Source organism: Staurois parvus, unplaced genomic scaffold (genome assembly GCF_062004578.1).
Source record: "Staurois parvus isolate SC_StPar_1 unplaced genomic scaffold, SC_StPar_1.0 ptg001428l, whole genome shotgun sequence".
Taxonomy (NCBI): Eukaryota; Metazoa; Chordata; class Amphibia; order Anura; family Ranidae; genus Staurois; species Staurois parvus.
In genome coordinates, this window is record NW_028319224.1 from 671,095 (window position 1) to 692,973 (window position 21,879).

The following is a 21,879-nucleotide window of genomic DNA, read 5'->3' on the forward strand; positions in this document are numbered from 1 at the left end:
CAATCCCCCCCCCCCCGACTCAGATCCTCTCCCTCCCCAAATCCCCCCTCCTGGCTCAGATCCTCTCCTTCCCCCAAATCCCTTCTCCTGGCTCAAATCCTCTCCCTCCCCAAATCCCTCCTCCTGGCTCAAATCCTCTTCCTCACCAAATCCCCACTCCTGGCTCAGATCCTCTCCCTCCCCAAATCCCCCCTCCTGGCTCAGATCCTCTCCCTCCCCAAATCGCTACTCCTGGCTCAAATCCTCACCCTCCCCAAAGCCCCCCTCCTAGCATAACTCGTCTACCCCTCAAGTTTCCCCTCTGAGCATAAATCCTCTCCCCACCCTCCAAATCCTCCTCTCCCAGCATAACCCCCCCCCCAAATCCCCTCTCCTAGCACTACTTCTCACCCCCAAGTTTACTCTCCTAGCACAAATCCCTTCAATCATCCCTATTAGCATAAATCCTCTCCTCCAAACCCCCCCCTTCTTAACAGATATCCACTCTCCTAGTACAAATCCCCCCTTCCAAATCAAACCTTCGAACACAACCCCCCCACAGCGCCAAGGGCAATCACCCCTCCTTCCCACCCCTTGTCCTGACTCTGCACACTGATACAAAAAGCTTGCTAGAATATTGATTTTTCAATAACTTTTTATTGTGACGTGCCCTCTCTCTGAATTATGACGGAGCTCATAGAAACCAGAGTAAGAGCAGATTGTAGAGCGGGGAAATTTACCATTTGGATACATTATATACATAACATGCCAAAAAGAGCTACATAGTTACGAGGGGCGGACTGACAACTCATGGGGCCCACAGGCAATAGGCAATCTTGGGGCCCCTGTGCCCTCGCCAACACTCTAACCACACCCAAAAAAGCATATGAAAGGTATCAGGGGCATCTCATGGGGCCCCCTACTGACCCCGGGCCTCAGGCAGTGCCCGAATGGCCAGTCCGCCCCTGATTATTACCATTTATTTATTAAAGGCATTTATTTAGCAGCAAGAACTTTCACAGCTCTTCACATACTGTACATTCACATGCATCCCTACCCTCAAGGAAATTACAAACCCAAAGTTTGCGAACGAACGTTAGTACGAACTTTCATCCAAAAATCCTCCGTACATTTGATGACTTGACAAATGTAATTTCAAAAGACTTTGAAATTTCCTTTGCTTTTACCCTTTTGCTTTTGGAACAAATGGACTTTCCTGAATGAGAAACCACGTCCACTTTTATGAATGTGTTCGTTTCCACAAAAATTTTGCCATCCTTCTCCTTGAATTTGCAGTCAAAAATTGAACATCGATTTGACCCCACTAATGATAAGAAAATGGAAGGAATGTTATTAAAACAAAATATTTTGAATGAAATTCCACTAGTTCATGGGCAGCTTTGGGCTCCAGTCTTAGATGCACACATTCTAGGGTAAAGGTAGGAAAGAGCCAATGAATCTACCAGCATGATGTCTTTGGGGTGTGGGAGAGCATGCAGACTCCATGCAGGTAGCGTCCAGGTTGGGATTTGAACCAAGAATGCAGGAGTGTTAGCCACTGTACTGCCCTAAAACCTGCTAGCGAAATTTCAGTCATGACTCTTTTCCATTGTTTAACCACTTCCACCCCTCTTCCAGTCCAGACACTCCCCCCCTTCCCCCCCCCCCTTCCAGTCCGGACACTTTCCCCCCCTTCCAGTCCGGACACTTTCCCCCCCTTCCAGTCCGGACGCTTTCCCCTTCTTCCGGTCCGGACACTTTCCCCCCCTTCCAGTCCGGACACTTTCCCCCCCTTCCAGTCCAGACGCTTTCCCCTTCTTCCGGGCCGGACACTTTCACCCCCTTCCTGTCCGGACACTTTCACCCCCTTCCTGTCCGGACACTTTCACCCCCTTCCTGTCCGGACACTTTCACCCCCTTCCAGTCTGGACACTTTCACCCCCTTCCTGTCCGGACACTTCCCCCCCCTTCCAGTCCGGACACTGCCCCCCCCTTCCAGTCCGGACACTGCCCCCCCTTCCAGTCTGGACACTTTCCCCCCCTCCCAGTCCGGACACTTTCACCCCCTTCCGGTCCGGACGCTTTCACCCCCTTCCGGTCCGGACGCTTTCCCCCCCTTCCGGTCCGGACGCTTTCCCCCCCTTCCGGTCCGGATGCTTTCCCCCCCTTCCGGTCCGGACGCTTTCCCCCCCTTCCGGTCCGGACGCTTTCCCCCCCTTCCGGTCCGGACGCTTTCCCCCCCTTCCGGTCCGGACGCTTTCCCCCCCTTCCGGTCCGGACACTTTCACCCCCTTCCAGTCTGGACACTTTTACCCCTTTCCTTTCCGGACACTGTCACCCCCTTCCAGTTCAGACACTTTCACCCCCTTCCCCCCCCCCCCAGGCCAATTTTCAGCTTTCAGACTTTGAATGACAATTGCGCGGTCATGCAACACTGTACCTATATAAATTTTTTAGCATTTTTTTTGAGACAGATAAAGCTTTATTTTGGTGGTATTTATTCACCGCTGGGATTTTTATTTTTTTTTGCTATGTAAATTAAAAATCCAAAATTTTTGAAAAAAAGTGTTTTTCTTATAATATTTAGCAAATAAATAGTATTTCATCATAAATCTTGGCCAAAATGTATTCCGTTATATTTTTAGTAAAAAAAAAATAACCCAAATTAGTTTATAACCAAAAATTATAATTTCTAAACATTTTTTCTACATCTTTTTTTTTTTTTTTTACATACTGTCACCCTAGCAGTACAGTGTCACCATGGTGACACTGTACTACTTGTGGCGGGTGAAGAAAATTTTTTTTTTACATTGATTGCTTTTACACCCATAAAGGCTGTAAAAGCAATCATTTCCCCTCTCTGGCTGCATTCTTGCCTCAGAGTACTCTGCATGTGACTACTGATTGGCCAATCAGTGATCACATGATCGGGACCTCGTACAGAGGTTTTGTCCGATGATCGGTGTTCCACTGTGTCCGGAGGACACAGCGGGCACCGGATCGTGGTGACACTTTGACAGTGGTCACATGATCGCCAATCCTTCCCACCTCCCCAGGCATTCTGAACTATTTAAAGGGTGCTCTGAGGCAGGAAGGAGTTAAAGGAAACCTTTCCTGAAACACATGGAGGCTGCCATCACATACTTTTGTAGCGCTACCCTCTTGAGGGCCGCTACGTTTTTGCTGGGTCCCTCTAAGCTCTGCCCAGCCAGGCAAAACGCAATTTCCACACTTTCTCTAAGTAAAACAGTCCTCGAGGTTGAGTTTGGGGTTATTATTAAGGGTTAACAACTTGGATGGGGTCTAGGGGTTAATGGGACGCCCAAGAAACTTTGAGGACAACTTTTTTTAGCAAAAATGTGGATCAGAATCAGCAACAATCTTAGTAAGGAGCACTGAGTCTTCTTTGGTGTACCTCCTCAGACCCTACTGTGAATCCTACCTCAGATCCTACTGTGAACCCTACTGAATCTACCGTGAAGTAGTCCCAGATGAGAACTAGTTGGGTCTTGCACTGGACCGCCCTCTCCCTTTTGTGGCCCAGAGGGTGTAGAAGTACTCGCACTGTCCTATTCCTGTAGCTTGGTTTTTGCAGCTTCCTTTAGACCTTACAATGGGCTGGCTCCTGCCCTGCTGACAGGCTGTCCTCCCTAGGAGACTGGTACTGTGGAGATCCTTCTGTTTACTCCAGCCTGTTAGTTGCCCCCCCCCAAGTCTCCACACTCCAGCACCTTCCTTCAGTCCATGTTCCACCCGACTCCAGCAACAGCTCCCCCGCTGTTCAGGCTCTTTCACATTTAAGGGCTGTCTCGGTCACCATACCAGGCCTCCTGCCCAGGGATTGGCCAGGTTCCCCTAAACATGCAAATTCAGGCCACTTCCCCTCCTCTGCCCCTCTTCCAGAAAGTTCCAGCAGTTTTTAGAAGGGTTGGAGGACTCCAGAAGCCCTGATCTGTAGAGTCTCCCAGCCTGACTGAGGTGACCTCTCTGCCTCACTCCCAGGCTGGCTCATCCCAGTCTTCCAACAAGCCTCTGACTTAACACAAAAAATCGTATCTACCTAGAGGGCGCTACACTTTTCATACTGCTAATTTTAAAGATGCCTGGCTGTCATCTTGACCCTCTAGCTTCAATACTCCGAGCCACTAACCCACAGAAAGTATGCCGATAAGAAACTTCTGATTTTATTTTTCTTGTTGTGCATACTTGTTCCATGTCATACCTCAAAGTATGCATGCCAGAGTTTCAATATTTCACTTAAAGAAGTATCATTACAAGTTGAAAATACTTTTTTTTAGTTCCCCAGGGGACCCAGTATACATAACACTCTGTCATATTCAAATCTGTGCAGTGCATTTGGTGGTTTGGAATGGCTCTAGCTCCACCCCAGGCTAAAGCCCAATTTATGAGCATCTTTATGGGGGAGCTACAGCATTAAAGCCATCTCCTCCCTCTTCGTTCTGCAGCTCTGATGTGTCATGTTTGCAGCCCTGTGCCTCCTCTGATCTCCTCCACCATGTGCCTTGTACTGAAAGGAAAGACTGACCCCAGACCCAGTGGCCATCTATTTAGCGAAGAGGGACTAGAGTAGCAGCTGGCAGCTTGTGTTGTAATAAACGAAGGTGACCTGGAGATGAGCGCCGTCATTCACAACACGCATCAGCTACTACTGTAGTTCCTCGCAGACATTTGAGTCCAGACCTAACCATCTGCTGTTCTGGGGAGAGAGATGACATTAGTAGCTGGTGTGCTTTGTGAATGACAGCTCTCGTCTCCAGTGTGCCATCATTCAGTACAAACCAAATTGCCTGAGTACGAGTACCGATACTTTCAACAATGCCAATTACCTATACCTATTTTAGTGTCATGTGACAGTTATTTTAGACTAATGATGTATATATATATATAAAATTAAATTAGTATACGTTCATAGGACCCTTACAAGTAGGTGGCTTCTCCATTAGGGTCTATGGAGAAAAGGTCAGCTATACCCTGTATATACACTGGCATCAGTGCAATGCTTGGGGGAACCAAGAGACGGTGCTTGGAGGTGGGTAGAGGATGGAACCAACGGATGGTGTTTAGAGGTGGGTAGAGAGTGGAACCAAGGGACGGTGCTTGGAGGAGGTTAGGGGGTGAGACCGAGGGATGGTGCGTGGAGGAGCGTAGGGGGTGGAACCAAGGGACGGTGCTCAGAGGTGGGTAAAGGGTGAGACCGAGGGATGGTGCTCAGAGGTGGGTAGGGGGTGGAACCAAGGGACGGTGCTCAGAGGTGGGTAAAGGGTGAGACCGAGGGATGGTGCTCAGAGGTGGGTAGGGGGTGGAACCAAGGGACGGTGCTCAGAGGTGGGTGGAGGGTGAAACCGAGGGATGGTGCTCAGAGGCGGGTAGAGGGTGAGACCAAGGGATGGTGCTCAGAGGTGGGTAGGGGTGGAACCAAGGGATGGTGGTTGGAGGTGGGTAGGGAGTGGAACCAAGGGATGGTGCTTGGACTTGGGTAGGGAGTGGAACCAAGGGATGGTGCTCAGAGGTGGGTAGGGGGTGAAACCAAGGAACGGTGCTCGGAGATGGGTAGGGGGCAGAGACAAGAAGTAACTCAGAAAGGGGGAGTTCCTGCACCTATTCTCTGACAATATCTATATATCTGGAAAATCAAGGATTAAAAGAAACAAATTAATGGCAGTCATTACATAAAGGAAAATCTCTGTGCAGAGAGGATGTGAGTTGGCAGTCAAAAACACGTAGAGCAACATTATCAGAAGCACATGGGGACATAGGGGTGGAACCAAGGGACGGTGCTCAGAGGTGGGTAGGGGGTGGAACCAAGGGACGGTGCTCCAAAGCTGGGTAGAGGGTGGAACCAAGGGACGGTGCTCAGAGGTGGGTAGGGGGTGGAAACAAGGGATGGTGCTCAGAGGTGGGTAGGGGGTGGAAGCAAGGGACGGTGCTCAGAGGTGGGTAGGGGGTGGAACCAAGGGACGGTGCTCAGAGGTGGGTAGGGGGTGGAACCAAGGGACGGTGCTCAGAGGTGGGTAGGGGGTGGAACCAAGGGACGGTGCTCAGAGGTGGGTAGGGGGTGGAACCAAGGGACGGTGCTCAGATGTGGGTAGGGGGTTGAACCAAGGGACGGTGCTCAGATGTGGGTAGAGGGTAGAACCAAGGGTTGGTGCTCGGAGCTGGGTAGAGGGTGGATCCAAGGGATGGTGCTCAGAGGTGGGTAGGGGGTGGAACCAAGGGATAGTGCTCAGAGGTGGGTAGGGGGTGGAACCAAGGGACAGTGCTCGGAGGTGGGTAGGGGGCAGAGACAAGAAGTGACTCAGAAAGGGGGAGTTCCTGCAACTATTCTCTGACAATATCTATATATCTTCAAAATCAAGGATTAAAAGAAACAAATTAATCCGTGGCAGTCATTGCATAAAGGAAATTCTCTGTGCAGAGAGGATGTGAGTTGGCAGTCAAAGACACGTAGAGCAACATTATCAGAAGCACATGGGGACTCGGATGCCTTGCACGCCCTGCGCTACCTTCGAATCTTAGCATGGTTACAGTATGTGTAGTTTCTTCTCTGTTAGATGAATACTGAATAATGACAATTTTTTTTTCCCATTGCAGATACTTGGATGGTAATCAGTTCACAATGGTGCCGGCACAACTATCTACATTCAAATTTTTACAGCTGGTGTAAGTATACGGCCGTACACATATCAGGCTGTGGGATGACGGAACAGTCAGGGGGGGGGGCTGGTTGGAGAAAACACAGACTGGCTATGCTTGGGAGAGGTCACTGATGTGTGCTCTATCCCTGTGTCGGGCTACCCTTACCACCCGTGGACCTTAGGACTACTTACAACACTGGTCAGTTATCCTCATGAAATACTGGTTTTCCGGCCATAGGATTTGTTTACAGTCCATCCATTTCTGAACTTTACACAGCCCTGCCATACAGCACAGCCAGGCAGATGACAACACATTCTGTGTTACAGTTATAGATCATAGAAAGGATAGAGGGGTGTCCTGTCTCCACCCCCAGGCTGCTGACTGAACAGTGAAAGAGCAGCAGAACACTGATTAGGCCACCACCCCTGCTCAGTAGAAAGACCCAGCTCTGCTAATGCCTTGCTCAGTAGTAACCCCCAGCTCTGCTGATCCCCTGCTCAGTAGTAACCCCCAGCTCTGCTGATCCCCACTCAGTAGTAACCCCCAGCTCTGCTGATCCCCGCTCAGTAGTAACCCCCAGCTCTGCTGATCCCCGCTCAGTAGTAACTCCCAGCTCTGCTGATCCACTGCTCCGTAGTATCCCCCAGCTCTCCTGATCCACTGCTCCATAGTATCCCCCAGCTCTCCTGATCCCCACTCAGTAGTAACCCCCAGCTCTGCTGATCCCCACTCAGTAGTAACCCCCAACTCTCCTGATCCCTGCTCAGTAGTAACCCCCAGCTCTCCTGATCCCAGCTCAGTAGTAACTCTGAGCTCTGCTGATCTCCTGCTCTGTAGTATCCCCCAGCTCTCCTGATCCCTGCTCAGTAGTAACCCCCAGCTCTTCTGATCCCCACTCAGTAGTAACCCCCAGCTCTGCTGATCCCCACTCAGTAGTAACCCCCAGCTCTGCTTATCCCCTGCTCAGTAGTCACCCCCAGCTCTGCTTATCCCCTGCTCAGTAGTCACCCCCAGCTCTGCTGATCCCCCGCTCAGTAGTAACCCCCAGCTCTGCTGATACCCCGCTCAGTAGTAACCCCCAGCTCTGCTGATCCCCCGCTCAGTAGTAACCCCCAGCTCTGCTGATCCATTGCTCAGTAGTAACCCCCAGCTCTGCTGATCCCCCGCTCAGTAGTAACCAGCTCTACTGATCCCCCGCTCAGTAGTAACCAGCTCTACTGATCCCCCACTCAGTAGTAACCAGCTCTACTGATCCCCCACTCAGTAGTAACTCCCAGCTCTGCTGATCCCCCGCTCAGTAGTAACTCCCAACTCTGCTGATACCCCACTCAGTAGTAACCCCCAGCTCTGCTGATCCCCCGCTCAGTAGTAACCCCCAGCTCTGCTGATCCCTTGCTCAGTAGTAACCCCCAGCTCTGCTGATCCCCACTCCGTAGTAAACCCCAGCTCTGCTGACCCTCTGGTTTGCTGATCAGTCTCTATTTGCAGTCCCTGCTCACCCCCTGCTATATTGCTCCCACTTTGCGCATCACATTTGCTAGTTTCTCCTGCTCTGGTCCCCCAGCTCTGCTGATCCTCTGTCACTTAGTCCTCTCGCTCACCTTCACAATAACATCCTAATATTGCACACCAGGTGTGTGGTCTGCTAGTTGCTCTGGTCCAGACCCCGCTCACCTTCCTGCTGCTTCATTCTGCACACAAGATGTGACGTCTGCACCAGGCACTCTCAAAATATATATTTATAGGGAAAGTTGATCCCGGGAATATTCGATTGCCTCTCGGGGGATCAGGAAGGAATTTTTTTCCCTGCAGGAGCAAATTGGATTTTTCTTTGCTGGGTTTTTTTTTTTTTGCCTTCCTCTGGATCAACTGTGGGTGTAGGATTATAACTTTTTTTTTTAATGGTTGAACTGGATGAACTTTTTTCAACCAGACTATATAACTATGTAACTATATATACACATGAAGTGATTGCTGATGACATCTTTGCGGTTCGATTGTTGGTTTCCCAGTACATCCTGGGATATCTCATACCTGCAATACCTCCAAAACAAAGCACAGCTAACTCTGAATAAAAGCCCCTCAAATGCTGCAGGTGCTGTTAGTGAGCATTGTCATAGACTGCTATGGAGGTTTTGAAGACGCTTGAAAGCACCAAGAAAGTGACACGGGGAATCATTTTTGAAGCAAACGGAACATGTGAACGTTACTATAAAGTAACCATTTTATTTAGTGACAGGGGCTTTGACTGGCATTCAGAGCATTTTAAAAGAATGCGTCCAATACCACGTTTTGAAGCAAGTGTAAACCAGCCCTTATTGTTAGAGCGGTAAGGATGTGCAACTCCCTTCCACAATCAGTGGTGTCAAAAGATTAAAAAAAAAAAACTATTTGATGAGCATCTTAGAGAACACAACATAGAGGGATATGGGAATTATTATTGGCATAAACCCACCCGCACAGGTTGAACTGGATGGTGTTTTTATCCAACCCTTTCCAACTATGTAACTTAATAAAAGGAACCTACATGGGCAAAGCGCAGGTGCAACTGGATTGAACGGTGTCTTTATCCAACCCTTACCAACTATGTAACTTAATTAAAGGAACCTACATGGGCAAAGCGCAGGTGCAACTGGATGGACCGGTGTCTTTATCCAACCCTTTCCAACTATGTAACTTAAAAAAGGAACCTACATGGGCAAAGCGCAGGTGCAACTGGATGGACCAGTGTCTTTATCCAACCCTTACCAACTATGTAACTTAGGAAAAGGAACCTACATGGGCAAAGCGCAGGTGCAACTGGATGGACCAGTGTCTTTATCCAACCCTTACCAACTATGTAACTTAGGAAAAGGAACCTACATGGGCAAAGCGCAGGTGCAACTGGATGGACCAGTGTCTTTATCCAACCCTTACCAACTATGTAACTTAGGAAAAGGAACCTACATGGGCAAAGCGCAGGTGCAACTGGATGGACCGGTGTCTTTATCCAACCCTTTCCAACTATGTAACTTAATAAAAGGAACCTACATGGGCAAAGCGCAGGTGCAACTGGATGGACCAGTGTCTTTATCCAACCCTTTCCAACTATGTAACTTAATAAAAGGAACCTACATGGGCAAAGCGCAGGTGCAACTGGATGGAACGGTGTCTTTATCCAACCCTTTCCAACTATGTAACTTAATAAAAGGAACCTACATGGGCAAAGCGCAGGTGCAACTGGATGGAACGGTGTCTTTATCCAACCCTTTCCAACTATGTAACTTAGGAAAAGGAACCTACATGTGCAAAGCGCAGGTGCAACTGGATGGACCAGTGTCTTTATCCAACCCTTACCAACTATGTAACTTAATAAAAGGAACCTACATGGGCAAAGCGCAGGTGCAACTGGATGGACCGGTGTCTTTATCCAACCCTTACCAACTATGTAACTTAATAAAAGGAACCTACATGGGCAAAGCGCAGGTGCAACTGGATGGACCGGTGTCTTTATCCAACCCTTTCCAACTATGTAACTTAGGAAAAGGAACCTACATGGGCAAAGCGCAGGTGCAACTGGATGGACCGGTGTCTTTATCCAACCCTTTCCAACTATGTAACTTAGGAAAAGGAACCTACATGGGCAAAGCGCAGGTGCAACTGGATGGACCGGTGTCTTTATCCAACCCTTACCAACTATGTAACTTAATAAAAGGAACCTACATGGGCAAAGCGCAGGTGCAACTGGATGGACCGGTGTCTTTATCCAACCCTTTCCAACTATGTAACTTAATAAAAGGAACCTACATGGGCAAAGCGCAGGTGCAACTGGATGGAACGGTGTCTTTATCCAACCCTTACCAACTATGTAACTTAATAAAAGGAACCTACATGGGCAAAGCGCAGGTGCAACTGGATGGACCGGTGTCTTTATCCAACCCTTTCCAACTATGTAACTTAATAAAAGGAACCTACATGGGCAAAGCGCAGGTGCAACTGGATGGACCGGTGTCTTTATCCAACCCTTTCCAACTATGTAACTTAATAAAAGGAACCTACATGGACAAAGCGCAGGTGCAACTGGATGGACCGGTGTCTTTATCCAACCCTTTCCAACTATGTAACTTAGGAAAAGGAACCTACATGGGCAAAGCGCAGGTGCAACTGGATGGACCAGTGTCTTTATCCAACCCTTTCCAACTATGTAACTTAGGAAAAGGAACCTACATGGGCAAAGCGCAGGTGCAACTGGATGGACCAGTGTCTTTATCCAACCCTTACCAACTATGTAACTTAATAAAAGGAACCTACATGGGCAAAGCGCAGGTGCAACTGGATGGACCGGTGTCTTTATCCAACCCTTTCCAACTATGTAACTTAATAAAAGGAACCTACATGGGCAAAGCGCAGGTGCAACTGGATGGACCGGTGTCTTTATCCAACCCTTTCCAACTATGTAACTTAGGAAAAGGAACCTACATGGGCAAAGCGCAGGTGCAACTGGATGGACCGGTGTCTTTATCCAACCCTTACCAACTATGTAACTTAATAAAAGGAACCTACATGGGCAAAGCGCAGGTGCAACTGGATGGACCGGTGTCTTTATCCAACCCTTACCAACTATGTAACTTAATAAAAGGAACCTACATGGGCAAAGCGCAGGTGCAACTGGATGGACCGGTGTCTTTATCCAACCCTTTCCAACTATGTAACTTAATAAAAGGAACCTACATGGGCAAAGCGCAGGTGCAACTGGATGGACCGGTGTCTTTATCCAACCCTTTCCAACTATGTAACTTAGGAAAAGGAACCTACATGGGCAAAGCGCAGGTGCAACTGGATGGACCGGTGTCTTTATCCAACCCTTTCCAACTATGTAACTTAGGAAAAGGAACCTACATGGGCAAAGCGCAGGTGCAACTGGATGGACCAGTGTCTTTATCCAACCCTTACCAACTATGTAACTTAATAAAAGGAACCTACATGGGCAAAGCGCAGGTGCAACTGGATGGACCGGTGTCTTTATCCAACCCTTTCCAACTATGTAACTTAGGAAAAGGAACCTACATGTGCAAAGCGCAGGTGCAACTGGATGGACCAGTGTCTTTATCCAACCCTTACCAACTATGTAACTTAATAAAAGGAACCTACATGGGCAAAGCGCAGGTGCAACTGGATGGACCGGTGTCTTTATCCAACCCTTACCAACTATGTAACTTAATAAAAGGAACCTACATGGGCAAAGCGCAGGTGCAACTGGATGGACCGGTGTCTTTATCCAACCCTTTCCAACTATGTAACTTAGGAAAAGGAACCTACATGGGCAAAGCGCAGGTGCAACTGGATGGACCGGTGTCTTTATCCAACCCTTTCCAACTATGTAACTTAGGAAAAGGAACCTACATGGGCAAAGCGCAGGTGCAACTGGATGGACCGGTGTCTTTATCCAACCCTTACCAACTATGTAACTTAATAAAAGGAACCTACATGGGCAAAGCGCAGGTGCAACTGGATGGACCGGTGTCTTTATCCAACCCTTTCCAACTATGTAACTTAATAAAAGGAACCTACATGGGCAAAGCGCAGGTGCAACTGGATGGAACGGTGTCTTTATCCAACCCTTACCAACTATGTAACTTAATAAAAGGAACCTACATGGGCAAAGCGCAGGTGCAACTGGATGGACCGGTGTCTTTATCCAACCCTTTCCAACTATGTAACTTAATAAAAGGAACCTACATGGGCAAAGCGCAGGTGCAACTGGATGGACCGGTGTCTTTATCCAACCCTTTCCAACTATGTAACTTAATAAAAGGAACCTACATGGACAAAGCGCAGGTGCAACTGGATGGACCGGTGTCTTTATCCAACCCTTTCCAACTATGTAACTTAGGAAAAGGAACCTACATGGGCAAAGCGCAGGTGCAACTGGATGGACCAGTGTCTTTATCCAACCCTTTCCAACTATGTAACTTAGGAAAAGGAACCTACATGGGCAAAGCGCAGGTGCAACTGGATGGACCAGTGTCTTTATCCAACCCTTACCAACTATGTAACTTAATAAAAGGAACCTACATGGGCAAAGCGCAGGTGCAACTGGATGGACCGGTGTCTTTATCCAACCCTTTCCAACTATGTAACTTAATAAAAGGAACCTACATGGGCAAAGCGCAGGTGCAACTGGATGGACCGGTGTCTTTATCCAACCCTTTCCAACTATGTAACTTAGGAAAAGGAACCTACATGGGCAAAGCGCAGGTGCAACTGGATGGACCGGTGTCTTTATCCAACCCTTACCAACTATGTAACTTAATAAAAGGAACCTACATGGGCAAAGCGCAGGTGCAACTGGATGGACCGGTGTCTTTATCCAACCCTTACCAACTATGTAACTTAATAAAAGGAACCTACATGGGCAAAGCGCAGGTGCAACTGGATGGACCGGTGTCTTTATCCAACCCTTTCCAACTATGTAACTTAATAAAAGGAACCTACATGGGCAAAGCGCAGGTGCAACTGGATGGACCGGTGTCTTTATCCAACCCTTTCCAACTATGTAACTTAGGAAAAGGAACCTACATGGGCAAAGCGCAGGTGCAACTGGATGGACCGGTGTCTTTATCCAACCCTTTCCAACTATGTAACTTAGGAAAAGGAACCTACATGGGCAAAGCGCAGGTGCAACTGGATGGACCAGTGTCTTTATCCAACCCTTTCCAACTATGTAACTTAATAAAAGGAACCTACATGGGCAAAGCGCAGGTGCAACTGGATGGACCGGTGTCTTTATCCAACCCTTACCAACTATGTAACTTAATAAAAGGAACCTACATGGGCAAAGCGCAGGTGCAACTGGATGGACCGGTGTCTTTATCCAACCCTTACCAACTATGTAACTTAATAAAAGGAACCTACATGGGCAAAGTGCAGGTTCACTTTAAATTGTTTTCTCTCTTTAGTGCTCATAGATCGTCAAAGCAAAACCAGATGATTCCCAGAAATGTAACCAATGTGTTTAGATCTCCGCCATGTGCATTATTCATGTAATATCATCTCTCATGAACACTGTGACTACCAGATCCTATCTCTGGTTTATGGCCTCATTATGTGTGTGTCTGGATTCCTTTATTTGTGATTCTCCAATGATAAGGCATTGTGAAGCTGAATACATTGTTTTATTATGCTGACCTCTCTCTCTCTCCCCGAAATCCCAACCCTTTGTTTCCTTTGTTATCATTGAAAAGTAATATCTCTCCTCCTCCCCCCACCCTGGGCGTTGTCATTGGATATCCCGTCCGGACTTTGTAGAGCCCAGTATTCATTTCATTTTCATGGAACTATTTTCATCATTTGTGTGTTGTGTGACTACTGCAGATCTCAGCTGCTTGTTACATAGTTAGTCCTCATGCACACGGGATGTTTTTATAGCGGCTGTTTATGGCTTTTGATGTTTTTTTCTACAGCCAGTAAACTCCCCAGCGTGTTATTCTCGGTGTCCATACACACACAGAGACTGGAATCAACGTTTTTTGGCTTTTGACATTTTTTTTCTACAGCTAGTAAACCCCCCAGCATGTGTCCATGCACACATAGATTGTAATCAACATTTTTTTGGCTGGAAAAAAACACAGGACTAGTGGGTTTCTAGAGGAGTGTTTTAGCTGAAAAACGTGGTAAAACGCTGCAAACAGGCATTTTTTTGGCCTTTTTTAAAAAACATTTTCTTTAGTAAAGAAAAAACGCAAACGTGGAAAAATGCAGGAAAATGCCCCTAAACGCTAATGGGCATCACAATGGCTAAATGGTTATCACTTCTGCCTAGTCAGCACTTTTGGCTGGACTAACTGGCGTAGGGAGTTCCGGAAGATGGGAAGGGCTCTGGACAGATTGGGGTGGGGAGTCCTGGAGGATGGGAAAGGCTCTGGACAGATTGGGGAAGGGAGTTCCGGAGGATGGGAAGGGTTCTGGACATATTGGGATAGGGAGTTCTGGAGGATGGGAGAGGCTCTGACAGATTAGGGAAGGGACTTCTGGAGGATGGATGAGGCTCTGGACAGATTAGGGAAGGGACTTCTGGAGGATGGATGAGGCTCTGGACAGATTAGGGAAGGGACTTCTGGAGGATGGGAGAGGCTCTGGACAGATTAGGGAAGGGAGTTCCCAGAGGATGGGAGATGCTCTTGACATATTGGGATAGGGAGTTCTGGAGGATGGGAGAGGCTCTGGGCAGATTAGGGAAGGGACTTCTGGAAGATGGATGAGGCTCTGGACAGATTAGGGAAGGGACTTCTGGAGGATGGGAGATGCTCTGGACAGATTAGGGAAGGGACTTCTGGAGGATGGGAGAGGCTCTGGGCAGATTAGGGAGGGGGCTTCTAGAGGATGGGAGAGGCCCTGGGCAGATTAGGGAAGGGACTTCCGGAGGATGGGAGAGGCTCTGGACAGATTAGGGAAGGGATTCCTGGAGGATGGGAGAGGCTCTGGACAGATTATATTGAAATGATTGTTCTGGCCAATGAAATGAATTGATGCCCAAGCACTTGACAAGCCTAAATGCGTTACACACATTTTCAAGCATCAGTTGTTTTCTTCTGCCAAAACGCCGCTGCCAGGAGGAAGGCATCTAGAAGAGATGGCCAAGCGTCCAGTGTCCATGAGGCCATGTTATCTGAATTTGCGTAAAGTGATTGTAAACCTTCCATATACTCAGTGAAGTGACTGGCTTCAGGTGATACACAAAGATAAAACAAATCCTCCTACATAAATTGTACCCGTTTACCTGCTGCCCTCTCTTCTCTACATCCATTCAAAATGCAGAATTTATATAGCTTTCAGAAAGCAGGGGGTGGGGAGCTGTGGTCACACTCTGCAGAGCTCAGTGAGAGCTGATTGGAAATAAAGGACACACTCCCCCCTTCACACAGCACACAGGACCAGAGCTGAGGCTGTCAATCACAGGTTGTGTGCTGAAGCTCCCTGCCCTGTCACCTTTGTATCTCTTGGTGTCAAGAAAACCCACCAGAAGCAGCTCATGCTGATAGCAGAGGAAGGAGGCAGCAGATAGAACTGACACGCTCTGGACTGAGACAAGTGCACACTATGGAGGGCTAGGCTTTGTTCAGATTTCATGTCTGAGGTTTACAACAAACAGAAAGTATGAAACATTGCCGGGCATCTCCACCACTGAGCCCCAATCGTCTCTTGAGTGTGAGCTTTATTGTTGGGTTAGATGTTTGAGTCCAATGTAAGTTCAATCTGGTGGTCTGGTATTGATTTTGGGGGGGACCCCACACCATTTTTGTTTAAGTTTTGGCATGCGGGTTCCCCTCAAAATCCATACCAGACCCGAAGGGATTGGTATGGATGGGGGGGGACCCCATGTGGATTTGCCGGCAATTCTTTTTACATTCAGCTGTCAGCGGGGAACCTGAAAGAATGTTTTTAGTAGCAGTGTGATATCTTACCGCGTACTCAGATGTGGTAAGATACCGCTTAGTGAATTGTCCCCTCTGGTCAAACTTTGGTCATGTTCGAATGCTCGACCGCCAACCAAACAGCAGGGGTGTTTGGCCCATCACTAGTGAGCATAGTCTGGTGATTTGTGAGGCAGTTTTCCCATGACTTGTAGGGCCGGAGCAGAATTGCGTATTTTTGGCCCCATAGACTTCTAAATGGCGGGCGCCTGAAGATATGGATAAGATGTGCATTTTTCAGGGTCTCCCATTAAAGTCTGTGGGTCCAAAATTCTGCCCAAAAGATCCTCATGGACTTTTCTGAACTTCACATGACAGGTGACAACCCAACACTCAGGTGCGAACGGGCCCATTGATGGCGTTACTAACCTACTAAGTGACATATTGGCATGGATGTCGCTTCACTTCCTCAAACTCAATCTTTCCAAAACTGAGCTCTTAGTATTCCCCCCATCCCGTGCCCCCTCCCCCAACTTCTCCATCAAGTTCAATAATACAGCCATCAGTCCCTCCCCTCATGCCAGGGTACTAGGTGTAATCCTGGACTCCCATCTGTCCTTTCAGCCCCAAATCCAATCACTGTCCAAATCTTGTAGACTTCATCTCCGCAACATCTCCAACCTCCGCAACATCTCCAACCTCCGCAACATCTGCAACCTCCGCAACATCTGCAACCTCCGCAACATCTGCAACCTCCGCAACATCTCCAACCTCCGCAACATCTCCAACCTCCGCAACATCTCCAAGATACGCCCGTTCCTAACCTCGGAAACCACTAAGCAACTTATTCACTCCCTTGTTATATACCTTACCTTGACTATTGTAACCCCCTCCTCATTGGCCGACCTCATCGCAGGCTATCCCCTCTTCAGTCTATCATGAATGCTGCTGCCAGACTCATCCACCTTACTAACCATTCTGTATCTGCCACCCCTCTCTGCCAATCCCTCCACTGGCCTCCACTCAGTGTCCTCCATCCCTCTCTGCCAATCCCTCCACTGGCCTCCACTCGGTGTCCTCCACCCCTCTCTGCCAATCCCTCCACTGGCCTCCACTCAGTGTCCTCCACCCCTCTCTGCCAATCCCTCCACTGGCCTCCACTCAGTGTCCTCCACCCCTCTCTGCCAATCCCTCCACTGACCTCCACTCAGTGTCCTCCACCCCTCTCTGCCAATCCCTCCACTGGCCTCCACTCAGTGTCCTCCACCCCTCTCTGCCAATCCCTCCACTGACCTCCACTCAGTGTCCTCCACCCCTCTCTGCCAATCCCTCCACTGGCTTCCCATTGCCCAATGGATAAAATTCAAAACATTAACAATAACGTATAAAGCCATTTATAACTCCGCCCTAAATTACATCACCTCTCTTGTCTCCAAATATCACCCAAACTGTCCTCTCCGCTCCTTGCAAGACCTCCTGCTCTCTAGCTTCCTTGTCTCCTCCTCCCACGCTTGTCTCCAGGACTTTTTCAGAGCTTCCCCCATCCTCTGGAACTCTCTACCCCAATTTATCAGACTATCGCCTACTCTGCTCACTTTTAGATGATCTCTGAAAACCGATCTCTTCAAGGAAGCCTATCCTGTCCTCAGCTAATAATGGAATCTTCTACTCTTCCAACCAGTCCATCCCCGCAGTTACGACCTTTTCTACCACCAGCCCCTCCCTCCTAGATTGTAAGCTCCCAGGATCAGGGCCCTCCTATCCCTCTTGTATTGAACTGTATTGTTGCTGTATTGTCTCCAGTTATATTGTAAAGCGCTGAGCAAACTGTTGGCGCCATAAATCCTGTATAATAATAATAATTCTTCCTCTCGAGCGTGGTCACCCTTCGGCGATGAGTCAGGTGTGAATGGGGGGCTGACGGAAGACGTAATGGATGGGCCTGGAGGGCTTCTATATCTTCTGGAAGCTGAGCTCCGGACCTCGTTACCCTCACACTGATATTCTGCAACATTGTTTCTCATGTAATAAAGGTATGTTGTGGGAATGTTACTAATTGTGCCAATTTCTTGGATTTTACAGAGACCTGAGCAACAACAAGATCAGCTCCCTCAGCAATTCGTCATTTACCAACATGAGTCAACTCACCACATTGTAAGTTCACGTCTGGAGACACAGATGACATGTTCATTACCTATCAGGTCTTCTAAAAGTCAGGTCATACGAGGTGGGATCAAAGAGTTTCGAGACTAGTTTTGTAACACACCAACAGATGACAGCGCAACGCTGCACACAGTCACAGGGAGCACTAATCTTCATAAGTCAGTGTGCCAATAGACATCGTCCTGTGTACATCGGGACCTGTGCAACTGGTGCAGTTCTGACCACCTGTGTTACCAAGTCTGCTATGTCATCATGGACAGCAAGTTAGAGCAAAGGTGAAATTCTGCATGAAACTGGGCAAATCTGCCACCGAGATGTTTGACATGACCCGGCAAGTTTACGGCGATGCTGCAATGAGCCTTTCGAGGCATTTTGATTGGCATGCCAGCTTCAAGAGCTGAAGAACATCACTGGAAGACGACAAGAGATCAGGAAGACCTTCAACGTGCTCAACCCCCCAAAAAGCCCTCTTCCCGAAGATGAAGATCCAGCTCAAAGGTCACCCTGTTGACAATACTGCAAAGATCCAGCGATTTGCCCGGTTTCACACAGAATTTCACCTCTGTTCTAACTTGCTGTTCCTGATGCCAACATGATAACACACATGAATAGCACCAGTTGCACAGCTCCCAACGTACACAGGACGATGTACTTATGAAGGTCGGTGCTCCCTGTGACGGTGCATGCAGCCTTGTGCTGCCATCTGTTGGCATGTTACAAAACTAGTCTTGAAGTATCTTTTGATGCCACCTCATATATACAGCACAGTATATCAGTCTGGCCATATACAGTATATATATTTAACTTTGTGAGTCCAAGGAGGAGTCTTGGTCAGTCTTAGTACGCTGTGTCTGGGATAGTTCTGAGCAGTCTGGGGCTCCGAATTCCTTGAGGAACTAGAAATTGTTGGATAAAGGAAGAAGATACCATGGTATCATGCCCACATCCCACCAATATATAGAACACAAAGCATTTTGTAACAAAGGGACTGTAGGAGGTCATACAGGTAGTCAGCAAAGCCAACAAAAGAGAAAATACACCAGAAAAAAGCCTAATTTATTGTACAAAGGACATAGTAGTGACCATATCCAGGGCTGGGACAAGGGGTGAGCAGGAGGGGCGGATGCCCTGGGCACTGTGGTATCATGTGAGGTGGGGGGAGCACCATGAGATGATTGGGGGGTGGGATTTGTGTCAGAAGGGGGAATTTGAGGGGCAGCAGGGGGTAAGAATTGTTTTAAGAGGGTAAATTTGGAGACTGGTGATTTGTAGTGATTTGTGTTAGGAGGGGGGATAGTGGAAGAGGATTTGTGCTAGGAGGGGGGAATTGGGGGAGGGGAATTTGTACTGGGAAGGGGAATGTGAGGGGTATTGGGGTAAGAATTGTTCTAGCAGGGTAAATTTTAGGAATGGTGATTTGGAGTGAATTGTGTTGGGGGGGGGGATTTGTGCTAGGAGGGGGAATTTGTGGGGTTTGTGATAGAAAAGGTAATATGGTGGGGAGGGATAAGGGGATTTGTGCTAGGAGGGAAAACATTTTGGGGGGAGGATTTGTGCTAGGGTGGGGAATTGGAGGAGGGGAATTTGTGCTGGGAAGGGGAATTTGAGGGGCAGCAGGGGGTACGAATTGTTCTAGGAGGGGACATTTTGAGAATGGTGATTTGGAGTGAGTTGTGTTGGGGGGGGGAGGACTTGTGCTAGGAGGGGGGATTTGTGGGGTTTGTGCTAGAAAAGGTAATATGGTAGGGAGGGAGGGGGGTTTTGTGCTAGGGAGGGAAACATTTTGTGGGGGAGGATTTGTGCTAGGATGGGGAATTGGGGGAGGGGAGTTTGTGCTGGGAAGGGGAATTTGAGGGGCAGCAGGGGGTAAGAATTGTTCTAAGAGGGGACATTTGGAGAATGGTGGTTTGGGGTGATTTGTGTTGGGAGGGGGGATAGGGGAAGAGGATTTGTGCTAGGAGGGGGGATTTTTGGAGCTTGTGATAGAAAAGATAATATAGTGGGGAGGGAGGGGGGATTTGTGCTAGGAAGGGACACTTTTTTGGGGGGAGGATTTGTGCTAGGGTGGGAAATTGGGGGAGGGGTGGTTTGGGGTGATTTGTGTTGGGAGGGGGGATAGGGGAAGAGGATTTGTGCAAGGAGGGGGATTTTTGGGGTTTGTGATAGAAAAGGCGATATGCTGGGGAGGGAGGGGGGAATTGTGCTAAGGTTTGGAAACTTTTTTGGGGGGAGGATTTGTGCTAGGATGGAGAATATGAGGGGCAGCAGAGGGTAAGAGTTGTTCTAGGAGGGAAAATTCGGGGAGTGGCGATTTGGGGTGATTTGTGTTGGGGGGGGATAGGGGAAGAGGCTTTGTGCTAGGAGGGGGATTTTTGGGGTTTCTGATAGAAAAGGTAATCTGGTGGGGGGGGGAGGAAATTTGTGCTAGAATGGGGAATTGAGAGAGGGGATTTGGAGTGGGGGGGGGGGGATTTGTGCTCGGAGGGGAAATTTTGAGGGGCAGAGGATTTGTGCTAGGAGGGTAAATTGTTTTGGGGGGGATTTATGGATGGGGGCATATGTCGAGAGAGGGTTTGAGTAAAGATTTGTGCTGGGAGGGGGGTTTCAGCAGGGGGAACATGTGTACTGGGAGGAGGGGGAATTTATGCTCAGGTGTAAGCATGCAGATTAGTGCTCGATTTTTGTTTTTGGGTGGAAGAGGATTTTTGCTGACAAATAATTCTCATACATCCTGGGGGGGGGGGCAATTTGGCATGTTCACCCTGGCCCTGAAACGTGTTGAGCTTCATATGAAGGCCTTCTTTGTGAAGACAGGAATGTTCTCTGTAGTACAGATGGGGATTATACCCGGGTATATTACATGGATGTGGTCGACATTATGTCCCCCCCCATCAAATACTTACCTGAACCCGATCCCAATCCAGCGCCGCGCCCTGAGAGCAGAAGCACAACTCTCTCTCTTTCCTCAGTGGACATGGAGGAAGCAGTGGGAGCCATTGGTTATTGCCGCTGTCAGTCAAAGCCTGTGAACATGGGGCTGAGCCGCATTGTGTGCTTCTATGGACTCACACAGCCGAGCTTAGGATTAAATCCACACGTGTGGCTTCCTATGGTGGAGCATGGAGAAGAGGAGGAGCAGAGAGCACTTGTGGGGGAGACTGGGGAGATTATGATCATAGAAAATGTATAGAAAAAATACTGCAATATGACCACTAGTTGTGCTGATGGTCATAGGAAATGTATAGGAAAAACACTGCATTATGGCCACTAGATGGAGCTGATGATTGTAATAAATGTACAGGAAAAGTACTGGATTATGGCCACTAGATGGTGCTGATGGTCATAGGAAATGTATAGGAAAAATACTGAATTATGGCTGCTATTTGGAGCTGATGGCCATAGAAAATGTATAATAAATTGGTATGGTCGCCAGATCCAGGTGGTGGCCATATCGAATCAGAAAAATACTGCAATATGGACACTAGATGGAGCTGCTGATCATAGGAAATGTATACTTATCTTGTACATTCACCAGCTCCAGCTAGTGGCAATATTGAATAAGGACAATACTGTTATGGCCACTAGATGGAACTGATGGTCATAGGAACTGTATAGGAAAAATACGGCATTATGGCCAGTAGATAAAGCTAATGATTGTAATAAATGTGTGGAAAAAATACTGCACTAT

At 48.2% G+C, this 21,879-nt stretch overlaps 1 protein-coding gene across 1 annotated transcript in view; it reads left to right on the forward strand.

The window, feature by feature from the left end:
- The window catches only part of SLIT1 (slit guidance ligand 1), a 615,356-nt gene that overhangs the window by 484,990 nt on the left and 108,487 nt on the right, over positions 1-21,879 (forward strand). Inside the window, exons 22-23 of the mRNA XM_089662084.1 lie at positions 6,592-6,660; positions 18,111-18,182. Of these exons, the coding sequence (XP_089518210.1) occupies positions 6,592-6,660; positions 18,111-18,182 (141 nt within the window). The remainder of the gene's footprint in view (positions 1-6,591; positions 6,661-18,110; positions 18,183-21,879) is intronic.